This window comes from Zalophus californianus, chromosome 2 (genome assembly GCF_009762305.2).
Source record: "Zalophus californianus isolate mZalCal1 chromosome 2, mZalCal1.pri.v2, whole genome shotgun sequence".
NCBI lineage: Eukaryota > Metazoa > Chordata > Mammalia > Carnivora > Otariidae > Zalophus > Zalophus californianus.
In genome coordinates this window covers 68469341-68490382 of record NC_045596.1, presented here as the reverse complement: position 1 = coordinate 68490382, position 21042 = coordinate 68469341, and the positions used below count along the sequence as shown (strand labels likewise).

Genomic DNA, 21042 nt, shown 5'->3' with positions numbered 1-21042 from the left:
ATGTAAATGATAGGCTTTCCTTTAAACCAGTGCTTTACCGGTCATGTAAAAGACCTTGCATTCACTGTTTCTACAAAAATTAAAATACTATTCGTTATATAGCCATTTAATACAGAAGACTTAGAAGAGAGTGGAGTCCAGCTGGGTATGCTTCCAGCAAGATGAGGATAGGAAACGTTTGCCTAGCTCAGTTCTGGAGTGGCTGTGTCACTCCCTGTGAGCTTCTGAACTCATCTGTAGGTCATCTGAAACGCGTAGAGAGCTCCTATTAAAAGGTGTGCTTCACGTGGAGAGAACTCTCCCCTTTCTTACTAAGAATGCCCTGGTGGCTTGGATTTCTTTAACTTTAGCATGCTCTGGACCTTCAACTCGCTGTGGCAACTATTTTACAATCCCTGGTGCACACGGAGAGAAACCAGCAGGTCATGTGTGAAGCGGGTCTCCATGCACGGCTGCTGCAGCGGTGTAGCGCGGCGCTGGCCGACGAGGAGCATGCACTGCACCCGCCCCTGCAGCGCATGTTTGAGCGGCTGGCCTCCCAGGCCCTGGAGCCCATGGTGCTGAGGTCAGTGTGTTCTCTTCTTCACAGCTGAGTAAGCCCCACTGAGTAATAGCAGTTCCTAGAGTCTCTTAAGAAATACTTTTTAAATGTTTTTATTTTAAAATACAGATTTAGAGAAAGTTGTAAAGATAGATCAGAGAGGTTCTGTGTCCCCTTCACCTAGTTTCTTCCAGTGCTTACATTTTATGTAACAATAATACAACCTGAAAACTACTGGTGTTGCTACAATGTATCCTTATATGCTATAGTTCCTGTTATTTACCGCACGTGTAGATTTCACAATCAGGATGTCACAGAGATCACCTAGTGCTGCTACTCCTTTATTGTCACATCCACTCCCCTAGCCGCCGCCATTCCTAACCCCTGGAAACCATGAATCTCTGCTCCATCTCCATAATTTTGTCACTCTGAGAATGTTCTATAAAAGAAATCATATAGTATATGACTTTTGAAGATTGACTTTTTTCACTTTCTGTAATGCCTTGGAGATAATGCTTAGTAGTATTCTATGGTATGAATATACCTTCTACAGTTTAACCATTCAAGAAATATATATATTTAAATCTTGGTAATGCAAGAGAAACGGTCCTCTGTGTTTTAGGAATAACCCCCCCCTTTTTTTTTAAGATTTATTGGTTTATTAGAGAGAGAGAGTGCACGCTCAGGGGGAGGGCCAGAGGGAGAGGAAGAGAGAGAATCTCCAGCAGATTCTCCGCTGAGTGCAGAGCCTGATGCGAGGCACGATCCCAGAACCCTGAGATCATGACCTGAGCTGAAACTATGAGTCGGCCACTTAACCACCTGAGCCACCCAGGTGCTCCTAGGGATAAAACCCTTTAAAAAAAAATACTTTACTTGAGGGACATCTGGGTGGCATCCAACTCTTGATTGTGGCTCAGGTCCTGGTCCCAGAGTTGTAAGATCGAGCCCTGCGTCAGGCTCCACGCTAGGCGTGGAGCTTGCTTAAGATTCTCTTTCTCCTGTGGAAGAAGCCAAGATGTCCATCGACAGATGAATGGATAAAGATGAGGTGGTGTGTGTGTGTGTGTGTGTATATATATATATATATATATATATATATATATATATATATATATATTTATACAATGGAATATTCAGCCATCAAAAGGAATGAAATCTTGCCATTTGCAACGACGTGGATGGAACTGGAGGGTATTATGCTGAGCGAAATAAGTCAATTAGAGAAAGACATGTATCATATGACCTCACTGATATGAGGAATTCTAAATCTCAGGAAACGAACTGAGTGTTGCTGGAGTGGTCGGGGATGGGAGGGTTGGGGTGGCTGGGTGATAGACATTGGGGAGGGTATGTGCTATGGTGAGCACTGAATTGTGTAAGACTGTTGAATCACAGACCTGTACCTCTGAAACAAATAATACATTATATGTTAAAAAAAAGGGGGGGGGAGAATGAAGCGGGGGAAATCGGAGGGGGAGACGAACCGTGAAAGACTATGGACTCTGAGAAACAAACTGAGGGTTCTGGGGGTGGGGTGGGGGGATGGGTTAGCCTGGTGATGGGTATTAAGGAGGGGCACGTTCTGCATGGAGCACTGGGTGTTATACGCAAACAATGAATCATGGAACACTAACATCAAAAACTAATGATGTAATGTATGGTGATTAACATAACATAATAAAAAAAAGATTCTCTTTCTCCCTTTTCCCCTACATTCCCCCCCCCACTAATTTATAAATAAGTAAACAAGCAAACAAACAAATAAATAAATAAAAATCCTTTCCTTGAGATTACCTTGCCAAACAGATTTAATGTGTAAGTCGTCTTGTCCCTCCTTACGAAAATATACTCCTGTATCTCATCACTTTCAGATATAAGCAGCTCTCTTTATGAGATGATTTTCTTTTCTGCTGAAGTTTTGGGAACTTTCTTAAAAATGGTTGGCCTTTATTTGTGATTTATATTTTTTAACTGGCTCCAAATAATGGTGGATTAAGAATAAGCCATGTGATAACCATTAAACAGTATTGTATCAGGCCGTGTGTACTAGGCCTTGACAATACCAAGATGAAAGAGACCATCCCTACTCACTTTGTCCATCATCTTATGGATATATCCAGAGACCTAAAATGTTGCAAATAGCATGGAGATTTTCCTGATTAATTTTGGTAATCTGCTTTTAAAAGTAGAGTGAATGAGACAGACTATCTCATACTTAATACAATTATTTTATTAAATAGCTTATACTCTTCTACTGAGGTAAACAGTAAGCAATGTAGAGCAACCATTTGCACGTGCTCGGTTTTCACAGTGAATGAATTTTCAGAACAAAAGGTCTCATGATAGTACAGATACCGGAGTTGTTGATGGGCCATAGGCTGTAAGGTTATAAACTAATCATATATCGTACTCTACATGAAAAATGGCAAAGGGTACCTAACTTAAAATTTTTTTTTCTGCTATAGGGAGTTGAAAATTCAGAGAAGTATTCTTTTTTTTTTCCCCCTTTTACATGATGCCATAAATGACTGGATATGAAGGACTCCTATTTGTGTAACTCTTAGACAATTCAATTTTTGTACATCACATTTTAAAAGAAAATACTCCCCAGTTTCATTTTTTAGTCCTTCACAATATTCTGTTCTCTTTTCAGTGCTAGGTAATTCAAATGTAAAATTAACATTGTATTATACGTTTATAATAACTGTTTTGATTGCTTTTGTATTTTTAAGTAGTCTGTTATAATTCATGAGACCCCGTATTTTGTGTGTTTGGTTTATGAATTCTATAATGTTCCCAATCAAGGAATAACTGCTTTGTCTCTTCTTCAGGGAGTTTTTGCGTTTGGCAAGTCCATTAAATTGTGGTGCCTGGGACAAAAAACTGCTGAAACAATATAGGGTCCACAAACCAAGTTCACTGAGTTATGAGCCAGAGATGAGAAGTAAGTTGACCTTTCATGTTCCCTTTTCTGGTTATTGTGTGTATGAAAATCACGTAAGGGATGAATATTATTTCAAGAAGTTTTACTGTGAAAGAAAGGAAAGGGATTGTCATTATTTAAATGAGGAAACATAAAATCTGGTTGGCTGACTGAAGAAGAGGGCCGATGAGGGTGGGAAAGAAATCACTAATGTAAGCAGGATCCACAGGAGATGAGAATTACGTGCGGAGTAATGCTTGGCTTGGCAGGGGCGACATCTCTTAGAGGATTCGTTACTTCTTTGCCTTCCTCAGGTCGCCTTGGCTGCCTGAACTAGAGTGGTTAACAGGCCGTGGGCTTGCAGGACAGCTGCTACAAGAGGATGTGGAGGACGGGAGGTTAAAAATACTGACAAAAGTAGATGAAGAGCTACACTGAGAAGGACAGGCTGGATAGGAAAAGAAGCGAAACCAAGCAGCTAGTGATAGGCCTGGAGAAAAGGGATAGGTCCCTGGACTGGAGAATAGTGGCTAGGCCAGAAAGCAAATGTGGTGAGAGAAAAGGAGGAATGGGGGGGTGGGGAGAAGAATGGCAATCCAAACTGGAGCAGGGAAACACGCAGAAGGAAGGACCATGCCCAGATCGTGGCTCTGGAGTGAGGTAGAGTGAAAGATAATCCTAGAGCTCGAAGTGACGTGCTGGATGGGTGGCTCGTGTGGACCTGGACACCCCCCAGGACACTGGCAAGCACTAGTACAGAGAGGACCGAGAATGACCTGCCAGTAGCAGCAGAGGGCACTCTCGTAGACACAGGTGTGTGCTAGCGTTGCTGAGAGGAGCCCCGAAGAGCACTTTCCGCGTCAGGCTGCTGGGATGATGCCTGACGACTGGCCGAGAGCACGGGCACTGCCTACCAGTCTGGCAGGGTCCCTGAGAGGCAACGGGCTCCGTCCGAGCCATGGACAAGCACGCCCTCAGGAGAGAGCTGCATGGCACTGGACCTCCTGCTAGTGCGAGTTCTCTGGTTTTGTTGGGGTTTTTTTCTTTACACTTCGTTTTGTGTAATTGTGAGCCATAGTGATAGGCATTTTGTTTTGATGGATTGAAGTCACCCTTACTAGCAAAGCAGGAAAGAGTAAAACTTAGAAAAGTAGAACAGCTGCCCTGAAAGGATGTAGTGGTCGTGTCGTGCATCTCCTTGCTCTTTCAGGTGGGAATCCAAACGGTCAGGCAACCTCCACCTGTTCTTTCCGTCTTAGTTTTTTCTCCTGCGAATTATCATCAGTGATTAGTGAATACTGTTTTGGAAACTAAGATCTTTTGAGTTCCAGTACAGTTTTACTGGAAAACAAAAAGTCTTGCAGTTTTTCATATATGTCATTATACCTCCCCTAGATGTCTATAGTCTTTTGTTATTGTTGCTTTTGTACTTAACCCAGTTCCTTAGAATTGGATTGTGATTTCCTTTGCAAAGAATAGAAACAAAAATAGTTCCTTTCTCTAAGAGAAGATCGAAATATTTTTATGGTTGCCTGAATGCATAGGACATTTAAGACAGAAAACAATTATATATTTATGTAGTTTATCTCGAGAGGGGATATTTTCTCCATTCTTTACATTTGTAATGGATTCCTGAAAAATAGACCAGTTTAAAATTTGTCTTTTTAGTCTTGAAATTATTACCATTTACACGCATATAGGAATTCTTAAATTCAAGTACTTTCGTGATTACATATTTAATTATAATAATTGTAAGGGAAAAGTTAAAAGTAGGGAGAAAATGGAAGAGAAGCAAGTTTTTGCTATTTATCTGATTATTTTTATGATAAAGGTGACCTGTTTCTTTCTGTTATAATTCTTCTAGAATATTTTGCTTTCTTCTCAGAGATAATAAATAATTTTGTGAAAAGTATAATCTGGCTTTTTAGAAACATCATTATCTATAATGTATGATTAAATTACATTGTAACTGGCTTGGATAGTGGTTACTTGTGATTCTCATTATTTGTACCCTGTAGTAGCCAACATTTCTGCAATGTGTTTGACTTTAGTTATAAGTAAAAAAGGAAACACATGCTATTTAAGTTTAAAAATGAACATAAAGTACATTAAAACTGGATAATAGCTTTAGTGTTTAATCATAAAATTATTATATATTGAAACTCAAGAGTGGTATTTAAAAATAAGTCCGCTTTGTAAAGTCATTATTTTAGAAATCTACATGATATTTTTCCCAAGAGCTTTTCTTTGACTTACAGGTAGTATGATCACATCTATGGAAGGTCTGGGTTCTGATAATGTTTTCAGCTTACATGAAGATAACCATTATCGGATAAGCAAGAGCCTGGTAAAATCTGCAGAAGGAAGTACTGTACCTCTAACTAGGGTGAAGTGTCTGGTCTCCATGACAACCCCACATGACATCAGACTTCATGGGTCATCAGTTACTCCAGCTTTTGTTGAATTTGACACATCCCTTGAAGGGTTTGGGTAAGGAATTTGTAAGGTAGCCAAGCCTTATTATATGATTTTATGCCTCCTACTTGCCTTTGACAAATAGATCTTTGGTTTTAAATATACTTTAAGATACACTATATATTCTCAAATGAGTTCTTTGAGCATGTTATTTTAAGGCTTTTAGATTTAATTTTAAATTATTTATTGTATTAAATAAGTTGCTGTGTTATAGGAGTCTGGAATCTAAGACCCATGGTCCAAATTTTTTTGTAAATTTTATTTTATTTTTTGGCAAATAAAGTTTTATTTTAACACAGCCACACTCAATTATGTATGTGTTGTCTATGGCTGCTTTCATGCTAGAATGGCAAAGTTGAGTAGTCATGACAGAGACTCTGGTCTGCAAAGCGTGAAATATTTATGGTTTGGCCCTCTCCGAAAACGTTTGCCATCACTGATTTAGTACAATAAATTTATAGATAACATGCAAATTAAAATTAGGCTTAAAAATTGTTGGGTTTACTCATCATCCTTTCCCCCGAAATTACCTAGCTTCGTACCTTAGTACCATATACATTATAAATACTGGGTGACTATCACATCAAATGAGTAAATATTTTCAAGTGGCAGAAAATGCTATAGAAGCAGAAGCAACAATAAATCTATAGAGAATCTAGAAGAATTTATAAAATCTACTAGCCTCAAAACGGACAGAAATGCTAATACTATAGATCTATGTCTATACTGGTTGTCTGTGGGATTCTCATACATCAATCGAAATCTGTAAATTGTATTTTAAGAACATTGTCATGTGTTATTATTGAATGGTGGATTAAAACATATTATGGAATAGTCAGAACTCATCAGCACAGAGGAAAACAGCTCACTGGAAAGGGGCCCAAGGGAATTTTTCTGCAGTGATGAGATGTTCCAGTGTCTTGAACAGGGTTATGCATTGGTGCATTTTACCATATGCGGCCTATAGTTTGATTTTTTAAAAGATTTAAAATAAAAATTATGCCACTGGAGATTTTTAAAGTGTATATCTCTTACATAATTACAAGAAGGGAAGGACTTTGTTAGGCACCCAGTTTTATTCCATGATCTCTTTACTCTAGTTACCTGTAAATGATGGCAGTTTATTCCACAATGGTAAGTGCGTAGTGGCAGAAGAAAACAGTTGATCTCTAATGTGTACATTGTCTTTTCTCTGATAGCTGCCTGTTTCTGCCCAGTCTGGCCCCTCATAATGCTCCTACAAACAATGCCGTCACAACAGGTCTTACCGACGGGGCCGTGGTCAGCGGCATTGGTTCTGGTAAATAGTAACTTTCCTTGCTCATGAGATTCTTTTTTTTTTTAGATTATATTTTATTTAGAGTTTATTGCCTTTTTTAAATGTAAATATCAGTCCACACAAACTCTTTCATTGTTACTTTTCAATTTTTATTTTAGGTGAAAGATTCTTCCCTCCTCCGTCTGGCTTAAGCTACTCTAGCTGGTTCTGTATTGAACATTTTAGTTCTCCTCCAAATAACCACCCTGTCAGACTTCTTACTGTCGTGCGCCGAGCAAATTCTTCTGAGCAGCATTACGTGTGCCTTGCCATCGTTCTGTCAGCAAAAGACCGATCTCTGATTGTTTCCACCAAAGAGGAACTACTTCAAAACTATGGTCAGTATCTGTTTCTTTTTGCTTCTTGTGATAATTAAAAGTATTAAGTTTCACTGTAATACTCATCCTTAAAGTCCAGCTGGTAATTTGCTTGCAATTTAAATTATTATAGAATAGAACAGGTTATGAAATGTTGAATATTGTTTACCAGTGAATTTTAAGGCACTTTCAAAAGAGACTTAGCTAGAAAACAATGGAAAGAATTCCTAAAATAAGGATTCATTTCTACTTGCCAAGAAATCACAGCTTTTGCTAGGAAAGCAGATTGCTTGTTTGATATATTTTAGTAAGGATTTTCATTGGCCACGAATTCTGCTTAACTAATGAATATTCATCGAGCACCTGCCTACCATATGTGCCACTCTGTGCTAGACACAATAACATATTAATTACTTTATCCATCACTTACCTTCAAGGCTTAATACATACCATTTAATAATCTTAATTTTCCAATTCTCTCCAACATGCCATAATGTTACGTTGCTATCCAATAGAAGTTCAAACACAAGACATTCGTGAGGATCTTCCTAAATGATGTGAATAACATAAAATAAAAATCTCAGTTTACTGAATGTTCTTTGCTCTGAATATAAGCATTTGTAACATAAATACACCTCTTCTTTATTGTCTATTATCTAAACTTATCTTTTAACTGATCAAATAATACCACGTATTGCTTCACATGTGGTTAGTATTCAGATATTAATTTGAATGTTAGCTTAATTAGATTGTACGGCCTGTAGTATTCTTTATGACTAGGGCAGAGTAGGCAGTATAACTGCTTTAAAATTCTTACTAGGACACTCCGTTTGATCCTGTTGATGTTTTCCTCCTAATCAAACCTGTCTTCAGTCTTGCCATTTGGGAGACCCACTCATTCTTGCCCTACATCTCTGACCTCTCTTTTGCAACTTCCTTCAACAGCTTTCTTTGCCACCCAGGGTTTCATCTTTAGTCGTTGTATTCAAACTTCTCTTCGTGAGGAAAAAAAAACCAAAAAACCTATCTTTGTTAGCTTTAGGTCTTTTTAATCCCAGGGATTCCAAAATTAAATTTTTTTTTTGTTTTTCTGTGTCCCATGCTTTCTCCTCATATTTTAAATGCAAATTAGACATCTTCATATGAATAGTCTTTCTGTAAACAACTCAAACTGTAATGTTTCTTCTTTATAAAACCTGCATCTCTTTCTCTTTAACTGTCTTAGTAAATGACACCCCCACCACCAGTCAGCCTAGCTAAAAACCTCAAGTCTACCTTGATAATACCACCCCTTCCACTAAATCTTTACTGAATTATGCTTCCTTTATATTTCTTGAATCTTCCCTTCCTCTTATGCCCGCTGTCATAGATATTATTCGGTTTTTTTTTTCACCGATCTGGACTTCCAAGATTTTAATTCTTTGTTTTTGTCTTTGTCTAGACAAAGAGAGAAGTAGAACTATATGCTCTTACACACGATCTGATTTATTACGTTGGTAATCTGGGCAGCTCTGCTACTTAAAACACTTAAAATATGTAAAAGTATGAATGAATGAATGAGAAGAAAAGGAAAATAAATATGGATGGCTTGAAAGGGAAATAATGAGAAAAATGAATAATAATGGAGAGGAAAAAGGATAGAATTTAATGGAAAAGTTAAGAATGGATCTAGGGATATTTCATTAAACTAGGAGAATGTTTTCTAATGCTGTCATTTTCATGAAATGTAATTTGCAAGACTACTATAATCCATATATCACTATGAATTACAGTAACAGATACATTAGTTATAGATGATGTTACTACTACAAGGATCCATCCTCTGAATAGCTGCAGCCCATTAAGACACATAGCTAATTAAGAGTTGTCCAAAACCAGTTGGCTCACCAAGATATCCTGCCATACCACTGAATGCTGGATATGGCTTAGTCTCAGCCTGAGTCAGAATGTGAAACTCCCAGAAAATTTTTGTAGGTAAAATCTTCTACAGTTCTGGAGAAGATTCAGTCTATTAACAGGAAAGGGAAAGGGAAGAGTTCCTAGTTTTGCCCATACTTTTGATCTTTTCTTTCACATCCTTTAGTCCATACCCTAGACCTTTCAAAGCTGTTTGACCCTGCTTTTCACCTAGTTTCTTCAGTTCTGTTCCTATATTAGGTCACCAATTGATAAGATTCTTCATTTCTTAACTCATCAATGGATGTATATTTTGTATTATCATTTTAAAATATAATCTTGGCATTTCAGTGTATGTTGATACTTTAAGATTCCAAAAATAAACGTTAGTATTTTTTTTGTAATTCTTTCTTCATATGATTTAAACTGAACTTTTAGTGAATTTACTTGTACGTGCTTATCCTGAAAAATGGTGGGTCTGCTTTAAGTTATGTGGTTACAGATTAGCTCTTGTAAAAAATTTTTTGGGGGTGGGCGGGTGGGTGGAGGAACTTTTAACATCTGGATATATACACTCTTATTTCACCCCTTCTTGAATGTTTAGAAAAGTTAAATTAATTTTTAATTAGCTTAACATTAAGATTGAATTAATATTTTTTTAAAAGATTTTATTTATTTGACAGATAGGGAGAGCAGGAACACAAGCAGGGGGAGTGGGAGAGGGAGAAGCAGGCTTCCCGCCAATCAGGGAGCCCCATGTGGGGCTCCATCCCAGGACCCTGGGATTATGACCTGAGCCTAAGGCAGATGCTTAACGACTAAGCCACCCAGGCGCCTCTGAATTAATATTGACCCATTATTTCCTAGCATGATCAGGCAACATAGTGGGTAGCAGAGAGAAGCCAGATGAGAGTCAGGAAGTGATTGCAGAATGTTAGGAAATAATCAGAGTTGTCTGGTGAAACAGGAAACTTGAACCAAAACACCTTTCTATGTAGCCACTGTGGTAAACGGTATAAAGTTTCCTCAAAAAACTTAAAAATAAAATTACTATATGATCCAGTAATTCCACTACTGAGTTATTTATGAAGAGAACACAAAAACATTATTTCAAATGACATATGCACCCCTATGTTTATTGCAGCATTATTTACAATAGCCAAGATATGGAAGCAACCCAGGTGTCCATCAATAGATGAATGGGTAAAAAAGAGGTGGTATATATGTATATACAATGGAATATTACCAGTAGAAAAGAATGAAATCTTGCCATTTGCAACAATATGGTTGGAACTAGAGGGCATTATGCTAAGTAAAATGAGTCAGCCAGAGAAAGACAAATACCATATGATTTCGTTCATATGTGGAACTTAAGAAACAAAACAAAAGCAAAGGGAGAAAAAGAGAAAGAGAGACAAACCAAGAAACACGCTCTTAACTATAGAGAACAAACTGATGGTTACCAGAGGGGAGGTGGGTGGGGGCATGGCTGAAATAGGTGAAGGGGATTAAGAGTACACTTACCATGATGAGCACTGAGTAGTGTACAGAATTGTTGAATCTCACTCTTTTGTACACCTGAAACTAATATAACAAACCTTTCCATTCCATAAATCACCCCCTTACAACCAGCTATCATCAGGCAAGAGTCAGGGCAGTACAACCACAAACTGAGAACGTACAGTTGGCTCTTCGAGTACTTGAAGAGAGCATATAGCAAGAGTAAAATTTTTAATTTTCTAACCAGTTTGATTACAATGCTGTAATCAAATGCATGGCAAATGAGAATTTCAAAAGACCTTTCATAACAGATCATGACAGATAATAATCAACTGGTCTCTTTTTGTTGTCTCTTGTAACTATTTTATTGTCTATTTATTTTGTATTTTATCAACTATTATAATTTTATTTGATTATAACTATATATTGAGCAGAAGAAAGCAAAATACATTCCAGGTTTTATTTCTTGCTACAGATAAAGTTATTGAATGAATAGGGCATTTTTATTTAAATCATCATTATTTTAACATAAAGTCAAGATCTAGATGTGAATAATTGTTAGAATGAGGATGTTGAGTTTTTTCTTTCCGCGCTTTTATTTTAGTTGATGATTTTAGTGAAGAATCCTCTTTTTATGAGATTCTGCCATGCTGTGCCCGCTTTCGATGTGGTGAACTTATAGTTGAGGGACAGTGGCATCATCTGGTTTTGGTGATGAGCAAAGGCATGCTGAAAAACAGTACTGCAGCCCTCTATATTGATGGACAGCTTGTTAACACTGTGAAGGTAAGCATACTTGTGCGTGTAAGTCTTAACCTGCTTTACAAGAGAGTTTGACGGGGGGTGGGGTGTTGGCAGGGGTATATTTTAAATTGCTGTCTTAATTTCAAATTGACCCTTATTACCCATTTGAACAATATGTTTAAGAGTCATGTGGCTGGCTAATTCATATCACTTGATTAGAGAAGAGAAAGAAGGGGTTACAGAGTACTAAAGAAGTTAGTGAATATGTCAGCGCCTGAGCCCGTTTGCTAAGTGATTTTTCACAACAGAAAAGCCAGTTGAAAGATGTCTGAATAATCTATGAACACACTCTTTTGTCACTTCATTGTTGTTATGCATTCCAGTAGACTCTATATTCCTTTGGAGCTGGAATTGTTTTTATTCATCCAGATTTGTTTTCAGATCACCCAGTTAGTCCCTGATAATAATAGTAGCTGTTCCATTACTGTTTGCTGAATGAATGAGTGTATAAATATTACCCTAGATATAGGTATATGGTATTCAGAAGAGAGGCAAGAGAGTTGAAATAACCAGTAAAGAATCAGAAGTTCCTTTTTTGTTATCAAGATGAACGTCTCTAGTTAACTTCAGACAACTCAGGTAGCAAGCTGTTAAAATGCTTTAGCTATCTAAAAGATAGTATCCATTTTTATAGCGATTATGTCTTGAAAGAAGCAACAAAAGCAAAGTTTGTCCTTTTGTGTGAATTAAAGTTTAAAAAGCAGTGAAATCGGCAGCTTCCTTGAATGCATTTCCTGTTAATGATACTTTATTGTGACATTGTGTTTCAATAAGATAAACACTAAAATGCACTCTGTGGGAATAGTCATTGTTTCTTTTGTACACATGATTGCATTTGGAATGGGCTTGTGGATTCTCTAGTAGGTTGCTCCTTTGTTATTTTTAGTATTGTTTAAAATAAAAATGTCCTCAGCTTCTAGAATTGAGAGGCAGATTTGTTATTGATACATTTACATCATTATCATCACTGTATCTGTGAGGAGTCAGTGGTCCCGTGAAACCACCTTCAGGCCACACGGTGGTCTGCACACTCACACTCTTAAGGTCACCAGGAACTGTTCTGTAATCTGTGGAGTGATAGATGTAATCTTGAAGCCAGGACAGTGGTACCACAAAACGTTCTTCATACCATCAAGTGATAGAAGTGGCCTCTACCACAAGAAACAACTTGACTTCATTATCTCATACTCTAATCACATATTTATCGTGAATGAATTGAATGATAGTTTTACACCTTGTCAGTAAACACTAGTGTAATTTCAAACCTGAGAATTTATTTTACATTGAGATCATGAGTGCATAAATTACATAATAGCTGTTAAATTTTATAACTTTTATAGCACTTGACCCATCATAAAACACTTCTCATGAATATAATTTTGACAGACTCACGTTGGTGACATAGCTAATTTCAAGACTACTTGAATTCCATAGTTGGAAAGCTCTGTTTTTATATCAACCTAAAAATTTCATAGAAGCATCATTAATTTGATATGCAAACCAACCTGATAGTAACAGAATCCCTCTGATTGTTTCCCTTTCTTACATTAGATAGTTTATCAGAGAGTTGGACAATACCAAATTTCCATCTTCCACATCACGTTCCAGAATCTTGGCCTTCCCTCATATTTTTTAATCCAGCTGCTTTTGTACATTTGTAAAGTTGCATGACTTTAGGATACTGAAACTATACACAAAAAGTGGTTTATTTTCCTGGTGAAAGTGGGGGATTTTTGGTTCTATCTCATATTTGCTTTCATTTGTTTTATAGCTGCATTATGTTCACAGTACCCCTGGGGGTTCCGGTTCTGCTAACCCACCTGTGGTCAGCACAGTCTATGCGTACGTTGGCACTCCACCTGCCCAACGCCAAATTGCTTCATTGGTTTGGCGCCTGGGACCCACGCATTTTCTGGAAGAAGTTTTACCTCCTTCAAATGTTACTACCATTTATGAACTAGGACCAAATTATGTTGGAAGTTTCCAGGCCGTATGTATGCCATGTGAGTAACTTACTGTATAAAACTTAGCTCCTGCCACGTAGATCCATGAATAAGTGTATATACGCATTTGTAGATAGGGTGTGGATGGGGTTGTACGTTATGTTCGTCTTATAAAAAGGGCCTTTTCCTTCACTCTTCTTCAGTGTGGTGCTGTTGACCACTCTCTCCTAGGCTAAGTGCTCTCCACCAATTGTGCTGTACTTTCCTGAGTTTTGTCTTCATGCCCTATCACCAATTTTCTAGTTTCTCTGATTGGCTCCAAGATCTGTATGCACTCTAAGAGTCTGACCACAATCTTCTTCTCTTTCTATAATTTCTCTTATTATATAAGCATCTTAAAGTGTATCTACTCTGGTTAGAGGAAGGAAAGACGTTTCCAGAAAACACACACACACACATATTTTTCAGGTTAGATGAAGTAACATCAGTTTTCTTCATCCCTTTACTCCTAGAGTCCACTTCTTATTATCCTTTCTCCCAAAAGAAATTTAGAGTCAGAGGACCTGATGTAAGTAGTACTCTTCCCAAGTGATGTTCTCCATCCTCTCGTTCTCATTCTCCTGAAGTTCTCAGAAGAGTTAGGACAAGTGTGGTGTAAATGATGATAATCCTGTAGCTAAGTAATTTGTCTTTCACTCATGTTTTTTTTTTCTTTTTTAAGATTTTATTTATTTATTTGAGAGAACGCACACAGTGGTGGGGAAAGGGAAAGGGAGAAGCAGGCTTCCCGCGGAGCAGGGAGCCTGAGGCAGGACTGGATCCCAGGACCCTGGGATCATGACCTGAGCCAAAGGCAGACGCTTAGCCGACTGAGCCACCCAGGCGCCCCTCTTTCACTCATGATTCACACTTAAGCCATTTAGCTCCGAAACTTGTATTCTTAACTACTCTGCTATGTTGTTTAGAAGAATATAGAGAAGCACATGTGGGGGCTCTCACTGGAGAGGAGACCTAGTGTTACAAAACATATAGGCATTCCACTCATGTTCATGGTCTTTCTCCTTTGATCCTAAGGGGAGAAATGTGTGATTTCTTTGCTAACAGTTAAAACTTATTTCCTTTACATTATGCTATTTGTAAAGCCCATTTTAAGAATAAAACTTGGAATGTAAAGGTCTACGACTAGGTGGTTTTCTCTATTTTCTGAGAAGAGATAAATGAAGAGCTGAAAATTTAAATAAAACACTTTTTAAATTTAGTTCTCATGTTCCACTTTAAAAGATTTTTGAATTCACCCACTTAAAAAGGATAGAATCAAAAATCTGTGTTAGGATAAGGAGAAATATGATTTTGAAAAGGATCACTCTTCGTTTGAAGGTAAAGATGCAAAGTCTGAAGGCGTAGTCCCATCTCCTGTGTCATTAGTGCCAGAAGAAAAGGTGTCCTTTGGCCTCTACGCGCTCTCCGTGTCTTCCCTAACGGTGGCAAGAATCCGGAAGGTGTACAACAAGTTGGACAGCAAAGCCATCGCTAAGCAGGTAAGCAGGATGATTCCCTGGGAAACTGTGGCGGGTTCTCCCGGGAACAGTGTTGCAGAGCATCGTTACGGGGACCACCCAAGTAGGAATAGGTACTGAAAACAGTTTTTGGTTAATAGTAAGTAGCTGCATAGTAAACTATATTTTGTCTAAATAATAAGGTACCACTTAATCTCACATATCCCTTTTCCATTTAACTTCCCTGGGAAGCTGTGGCGGGTTCTCCCGGGAACAGTGTTCCAGAGCGTCATTATGGGGACCACCCAAGTAGGAATAGGCACTGAAAACAGTGCCTTTCCTGTATTGCTTTATATTTGTTTTATTTGGCTTTGGATTTAAGCCAAAACATAATTAGATATTTAACTTAATTTGGAAAAGTGAGAATTTCCTTCTCTGTGCATGATTTATATTATTCGTTTGTTTTTTTTTTTTAAATCGGCAATTAAGCAATTGAACTGCAGAAAACGAAAGAAAACAATTGCTCTTCTTAAGACGATAACTAAACTTTTTTCTGGATCAGCTACTATATGCCAGGTACCATCTTGCTTAGGACACGGCAGTGGATATAGAGAAAATTCCCACCTTTATGGCTCTTACATTGCAGAGGAAGAGACAGATGATAATAACTAAAGAAATAACCTAATCATAGGTCATGTTCAAAGGCAAAGAGTGCTCTGCAGAAAAATAAAGCAAGGAAGGAGAAAGTGATCAGCTTATAGTGTGTTAAATAGGATGGTCAGAGGAAGCCTCACTGTGAAGGTGAAATTGGAGAAGACTTGAAAGAGGTGAGGCAGTAAGCCATGAGAATATGCAGAATGCGATATGGGCCCGGCACAGGGTGGGGAGGGTTGTCCCAGTGGTGTAAGTGCTAAGGCCCTGAGGAAGGTCCATGCCTACTGCAGAGGCAGGCGCGGCTAGAGGCTAGAGCAAGTGAGAGAAGACCCGAGTAGTAGGAGAGGAACTCAAATAGGTGATGGGGACTAGACTGCTAAGGGTTTATAGGCAGTGGGAAAGGCATTGGCTTTAACTAAGTGAGATGGGGAGCATGATAGGGTTCCAGACCTAATAAATGAAATGTTAGCCAGGATGACTATGACCTCTATTGAATAGACTGAAGGGGGACAGACAAAGGTATGAAGCAAGGAGACCAGTTTTATAATAATTCATATGAGCAACGATGGTGGTGAGAACTGGGGTGATAGCAGTGGCCATGATGAGAAATGATCAGATTTGAGGTATATTTTGAAGATACACAAGCCAACAGTTTTTGGTGATTGGGTGTGAATCATGAGGGAAAGAAAGGAATCAAGGATAACTCCAAGTTTTTTTGCTCTAGCGGGGAGGAAAATAGGGTCGCTTATTCTGATTTGGAGAAAACTTCAGGAAGAGTAGTTTGGGGAGGAATTCTGAGAACTATGTTTTGGAAAGACTTGAAAAGCATATTAGGCATCTTAGTGGAGGTCTCAGAGCCATTGGGAATATGAATCTGGAGTTCAGAGTAGAGGTTTGCACCATGGATGTTCAGAGGTGGTATTTAAAGCCACAAGACTAGATGCTTTCACTGAGGTGTGGATAGAGAAGAGAAAGGTTACAGACTGAGACCTGGGACATCCGGTACTGTGGAGCTGGGGAGATGAAGAACCAGCAGAAAACAGTGAGGAGTAGCAGGCAGCAAGAAAAGAGAAAAACTAGGAGAGTTTGATGTCTTAGGATTATGTTAGCTTTGAAAGCACATTATGCGTTTATGTGTGTGTACATGTGCAAAACTTAACACTTCTTTTCTGTAGGCATGTTTTATCTATAAACACTTGAATAATTTATGTAACGTCTACATGGATATGAAGTAAAGCTAATACTAGTTCACTGATCAGAAGTACTGTGAGGCAGCAAATGATAAGAACATTAAAACCATGACAAAAAAGAGTTTCATTCAGAAAGACCTCTGAAGCTATTTCCAAAGACCCCCCCCATCTTTATCTCAGTAGATTGTATTTAACTTACTTTCTGTGACTTTCTAACCATTGGAAGAGCTTGCACATTTTTAAAAAATGAATGCCCATGTTTTTAATATTCTGATATGGGGAGAAAGGAATGATAATATTCCTAATGTTTTTTTTTTCTTTTCCAATCAAAATGTTCAGATTGTTCTTCTATAGTTACATTTTATTTCCCTTTCCTATTCTTCAGTTAGGCATTTCCTCCCATGAGAACGCCACTCCTGTGAAATTGATACACAATTCAGCAGGACATCTTAATGGGCCTGCACGGACAGTTGGGGCTACTCTGATTGGATACTTGGGTGAGTCAGATTGTCTTACTGTTTCAGAATTCTTGATTTGCCTTCAGCTCTGCATTCACTTTCCTCACAGGAGGGGAGGTGTTTAAATTCATATTTTATAGTGTTCTTGTAATATTTAGAGATTAGTGTAACAATCTCAGACTCCAGTCAACTTTAAAAATCATGTAACCTTTTTAAAAATCCCATGAACTTTTTCCCTCTGTAGTCAGCACTCATCAGTGCTGACTACATACTTCTGTGTAATTTCAATTTCGCACTGCATTCAGGGATAGATGTAAAGACTTAGAAATACTGATGGTAATTGCATGGCTTGGTATAGCCCCTGGCACGCAGGAGTGCATCTGTTGTTTGGAAGTGAGCTAGAAATAAGAGCTTTGGCATATAAAGAGTGAATCCAGCTATAGTAAAAGTTAAAGCTGGTGGACAGTTCTGCAGAGCCTTATACCTGATGTATGCTTTAAAAAAGTTGACTTTTTTTTCGTTAGAGTCCTGAGACATAATCCAGTCACGTCATCCAAAATTCAGAACCAGCCATTATATATTTAATGTACAAATCAGTACATAATATTGGTTCTTTTTTAGATTAACAAAAAGTTAGTGTTCTGTTGGTCAGAATCCTACATGTTTATCAGTCCTTGGCAATTTTTATTGTCTCAGTGATGTACACATATCTTAACTTTGGTTTTCTTCTTTGATCACATTGCATTGACAAAACAGTTTTCTTAATGCTAATGGCACATGGTAGTTTTTCTTTATTCAGTTCAGCAAGTATTGACTGAGCTCTGCTCTATGCCCTTTGCAAAAAATATAGCAGCACATGGTACAGTGAAAAGAGCAGCGAGTGAAGAGTTGAAAGATTTAGGTTCTAGCTCCTATTCTGTTACTGTGTGGCATTATGCCAGACATTTGAGCTCTTTCAACTTATCTGTAAACTAGCAGTGCTGGCCCTAATGACTTTAGAAGATAGTTTTCAAAATTTAGTACCATAATATATGCAAATGTTATGAATACTGCAAAGCACATAGAAATATAAAATGCATATTTTATTTTTGGAAAACTCAATCTTGATTAGTAGGCAGATGACATTCAAACTGTGCCTTTTTTTTAAAAGCAAGGTTAGGAACATAGATGCGCGTTTTTTTGTTTTTTTTTTAGTGGACATGAAGTTAGTTCTAGTCCTCTCTTTCCACATGATGATACTCTTCTGGGGTCACTAATGTACTGTTACTCAGACTACGGAACTAGGAAAAGCTTTGAGGAATGGCCAGTGATGTGCCTGGCTTGGCTTATCTTGAGAATACTTGGTCCTTGCCAGGATGGCATCCCATTCCCCAATTCAGAATTAGAGTGCTGTTGGCTTCCCCAAGTTTATTCCCCAACAGTACCTAGTCAGGCATTCTCACTCACCTCAGAAATAAATTCCCAGGGTCTCTGTACTTTTCCTTTATGTTGCCCAAAGCTACACTGTCAGAACCTTTGAGCCTGCTCTCAGACCTCAGCCCTTCTCTACTCACTTCTTTACTCCCAGCTCATCTCTGAGTGTAGCTCTTAGCATTTATTACTTTCCACATCCGACCTTGAATTTGTTTTTTCTGGGAATTTTTGTTTTAGGATAGAGGTGGTTTTTCTTAAAGTATAATTTAAAAATAACTAAATACTTCTTAAGATGATTTATTCAGTTCTTGTTAACATGGGGAATTTAATTATTTTTCACTGTCTCTTAATCAGGAGTAAGAACATTTGTCCCTAAGCCTGTTGCCACTACTTTGCAGTACATTGGCGGAGCGGCAGCCATCCTGGGCCTGGTGGCCATGGCTTCTGATGTGGAAGGGCTCTATGCAGCAGTCAAGGCCCTGGTTTGTGTGGTCAAGAGTAACCCACTAGCCAGCAAAGAAATGGAAAGAATCAAGGGCTACCAGGTTTGTTACTGTGAAGTTTCACCTTCACTTCTCTTAGCGTTTAAAAAAAACCAAACCAAACAAAAACAACAACTTCTAATTTTCATTGTTCATATTTTTTCCAACTCTGGAAGAATTATTTCATCCAAGTAAACTTTAAAGGTCACTAGTTTTTAGTAAAAGTAATGTATTTCAGGTGAGATTATGAATTGTTTATTTTGGCTCAAACTTTTTATCCTATCTCATCAAATCTCCCTTCTTAAGCTCTTAAATTAGGCTATGTTATTTCAGTTATTCAGTGATTTCAGATATATTTGCTACTTTGGAGTTATTTTTCTCTATGGACATAATAAGAGTGAAATGAAATAGGGTCACATTGCCAGCTACTCTAGAGGCTGCCAAATCGGTGATAGATCCAGAGCTTTCCTCACTTTCCTTGTCTCTCCCCTCCACACCCGGTCATCTTTTACCACCCAATCCCCACTTACCTCGGGGATGTGAGAGCCACTATATAATACCTGTGCCATTGCTAATCCTGAAAACTCATTTGGGATTAAAAATAGGCAGTGTTCATGTATCCGCAACCTACTAGGTTTAGGCAGAAAGTTATTTGTCAGAAGAGAAACAAGTATGTGGAGCAAGATTAAATCCCTTGTAGATGAAGTATAAATGCCTTCTCTTATATTCGCTTCATTGGTAGTGAATAAACGTTTTACTATACTGTTTTCTGTAGATTTAATCACACTATTTTGGTAAGTGTTATTTTACAAAACTGTCAAAATGGTTATTGTGGCATTGCTTACATTTCGTGAAAATACACAAACCCTCTAAATGTTCCAACAATATGAGAATGACTGATAATTCTATAACCGTTCCAGAGAACATCATTCAAGCTTTTCATATTGTAATTATGGAGACTGTGGTGCAAAAGAAAAATCTTTGTAATAAAATGTTATGTGGAGAAAAAGTAAAAAATTATATGCACGTGATGACAACAAATTAAATATATGTGAATTGAAAGGGTTTATGTAGAAGATATTTTAATGATAGAGTGATGGGATTACCCTGGTTTTCAGATTTTCTCTAATGTTATATTATCAGAATAAAAATTTAGAAATCAGCTTTCTGGCTCAGGAATTGCTTTACACAGAGCTCTCCCGTGTGTGTGTGTGTGTGTGTGTGTGTGTGTGTGTGTGTGTGTGTGTGAGAGAGAGAGAGAGAGAGAGAGATATGATTGATCAATGGACATGTGGTATTGCTTTCTTTTAGTTGCTGGCGATGCTGCTTAAGAAGAAACGTTCCCTCCTTAACAGCCACATTCTCCATCTAACGTTTTCCTTGGTGGGAACTGTTGATAGTGGACATGAGACCTCCATTATTCCAAATTCCACTGCGTTCCAGGATCTCCTTTGTGATTTTGAAGTATGTATATGAACACTAACTGGCAATATACAGTCAGTGAATTCGTTTCTTATTCTGTGTGTTGATAGAGTTAACTTTGATTAAACAATTTTTGTCTCTAGGATGTGTTTAAATTTTATAATTTTATGATGCTCCTATTAATGTCATTAGTAAAGTACAAAAAAT

At 37.9% G+C, this 21042-nt stretch overlaps 1 protein-coding gene across 5 annotated transcripts in view; it reads left to right on the top strand.

Moving 5' to 3' along the window:
• WDFY3 (WD repeat and FYVE domain containing 3) overlaps window positions 1-21042 on the top strand; it is a 266868-nt gene that overhangs the window by 155506 nt on the left and 90320 nt on the right. For all 5 annotated transcript variants that reach the window (XM_027599902.2, XM_027599904.2, XM_027599903.2 and 2 more), the window contains 11 exons: window positions 351-565; window positions 3376-3488; window positions 5726-5957; window positions 7142-7242; window positions 7380-7598; window positions 11578-11759; window positions 13549-13780; window positions 15098-15258; window positions 17446-17557; window positions 19286-19476; window positions 20725-20877. In XM_027599902.2, coding sequence (XP_027455703.1) covers window positions 351-565; window positions 3376-3488; window positions 5726-5957; window positions 7142-7242; window positions 7380-7598; window positions 11578-11759; window positions 13549-13780; window positions 15098-15258; window positions 17446-17557; window positions 19286-19476; window positions 20725-20877 — 1911 coding nt within the window. The remainder of the gene's footprint in view (window positions 1-350; window positions 566-3375; window positions 3489-5725; window positions 5958-7141; window positions 7243-7379; window positions 7599-11577; window positions 11760-13548; window positions 13781-15097; window positions 15259-17445; window positions 17558-19285; window positions 19477-20724; window positions 20878-21042) is intronic.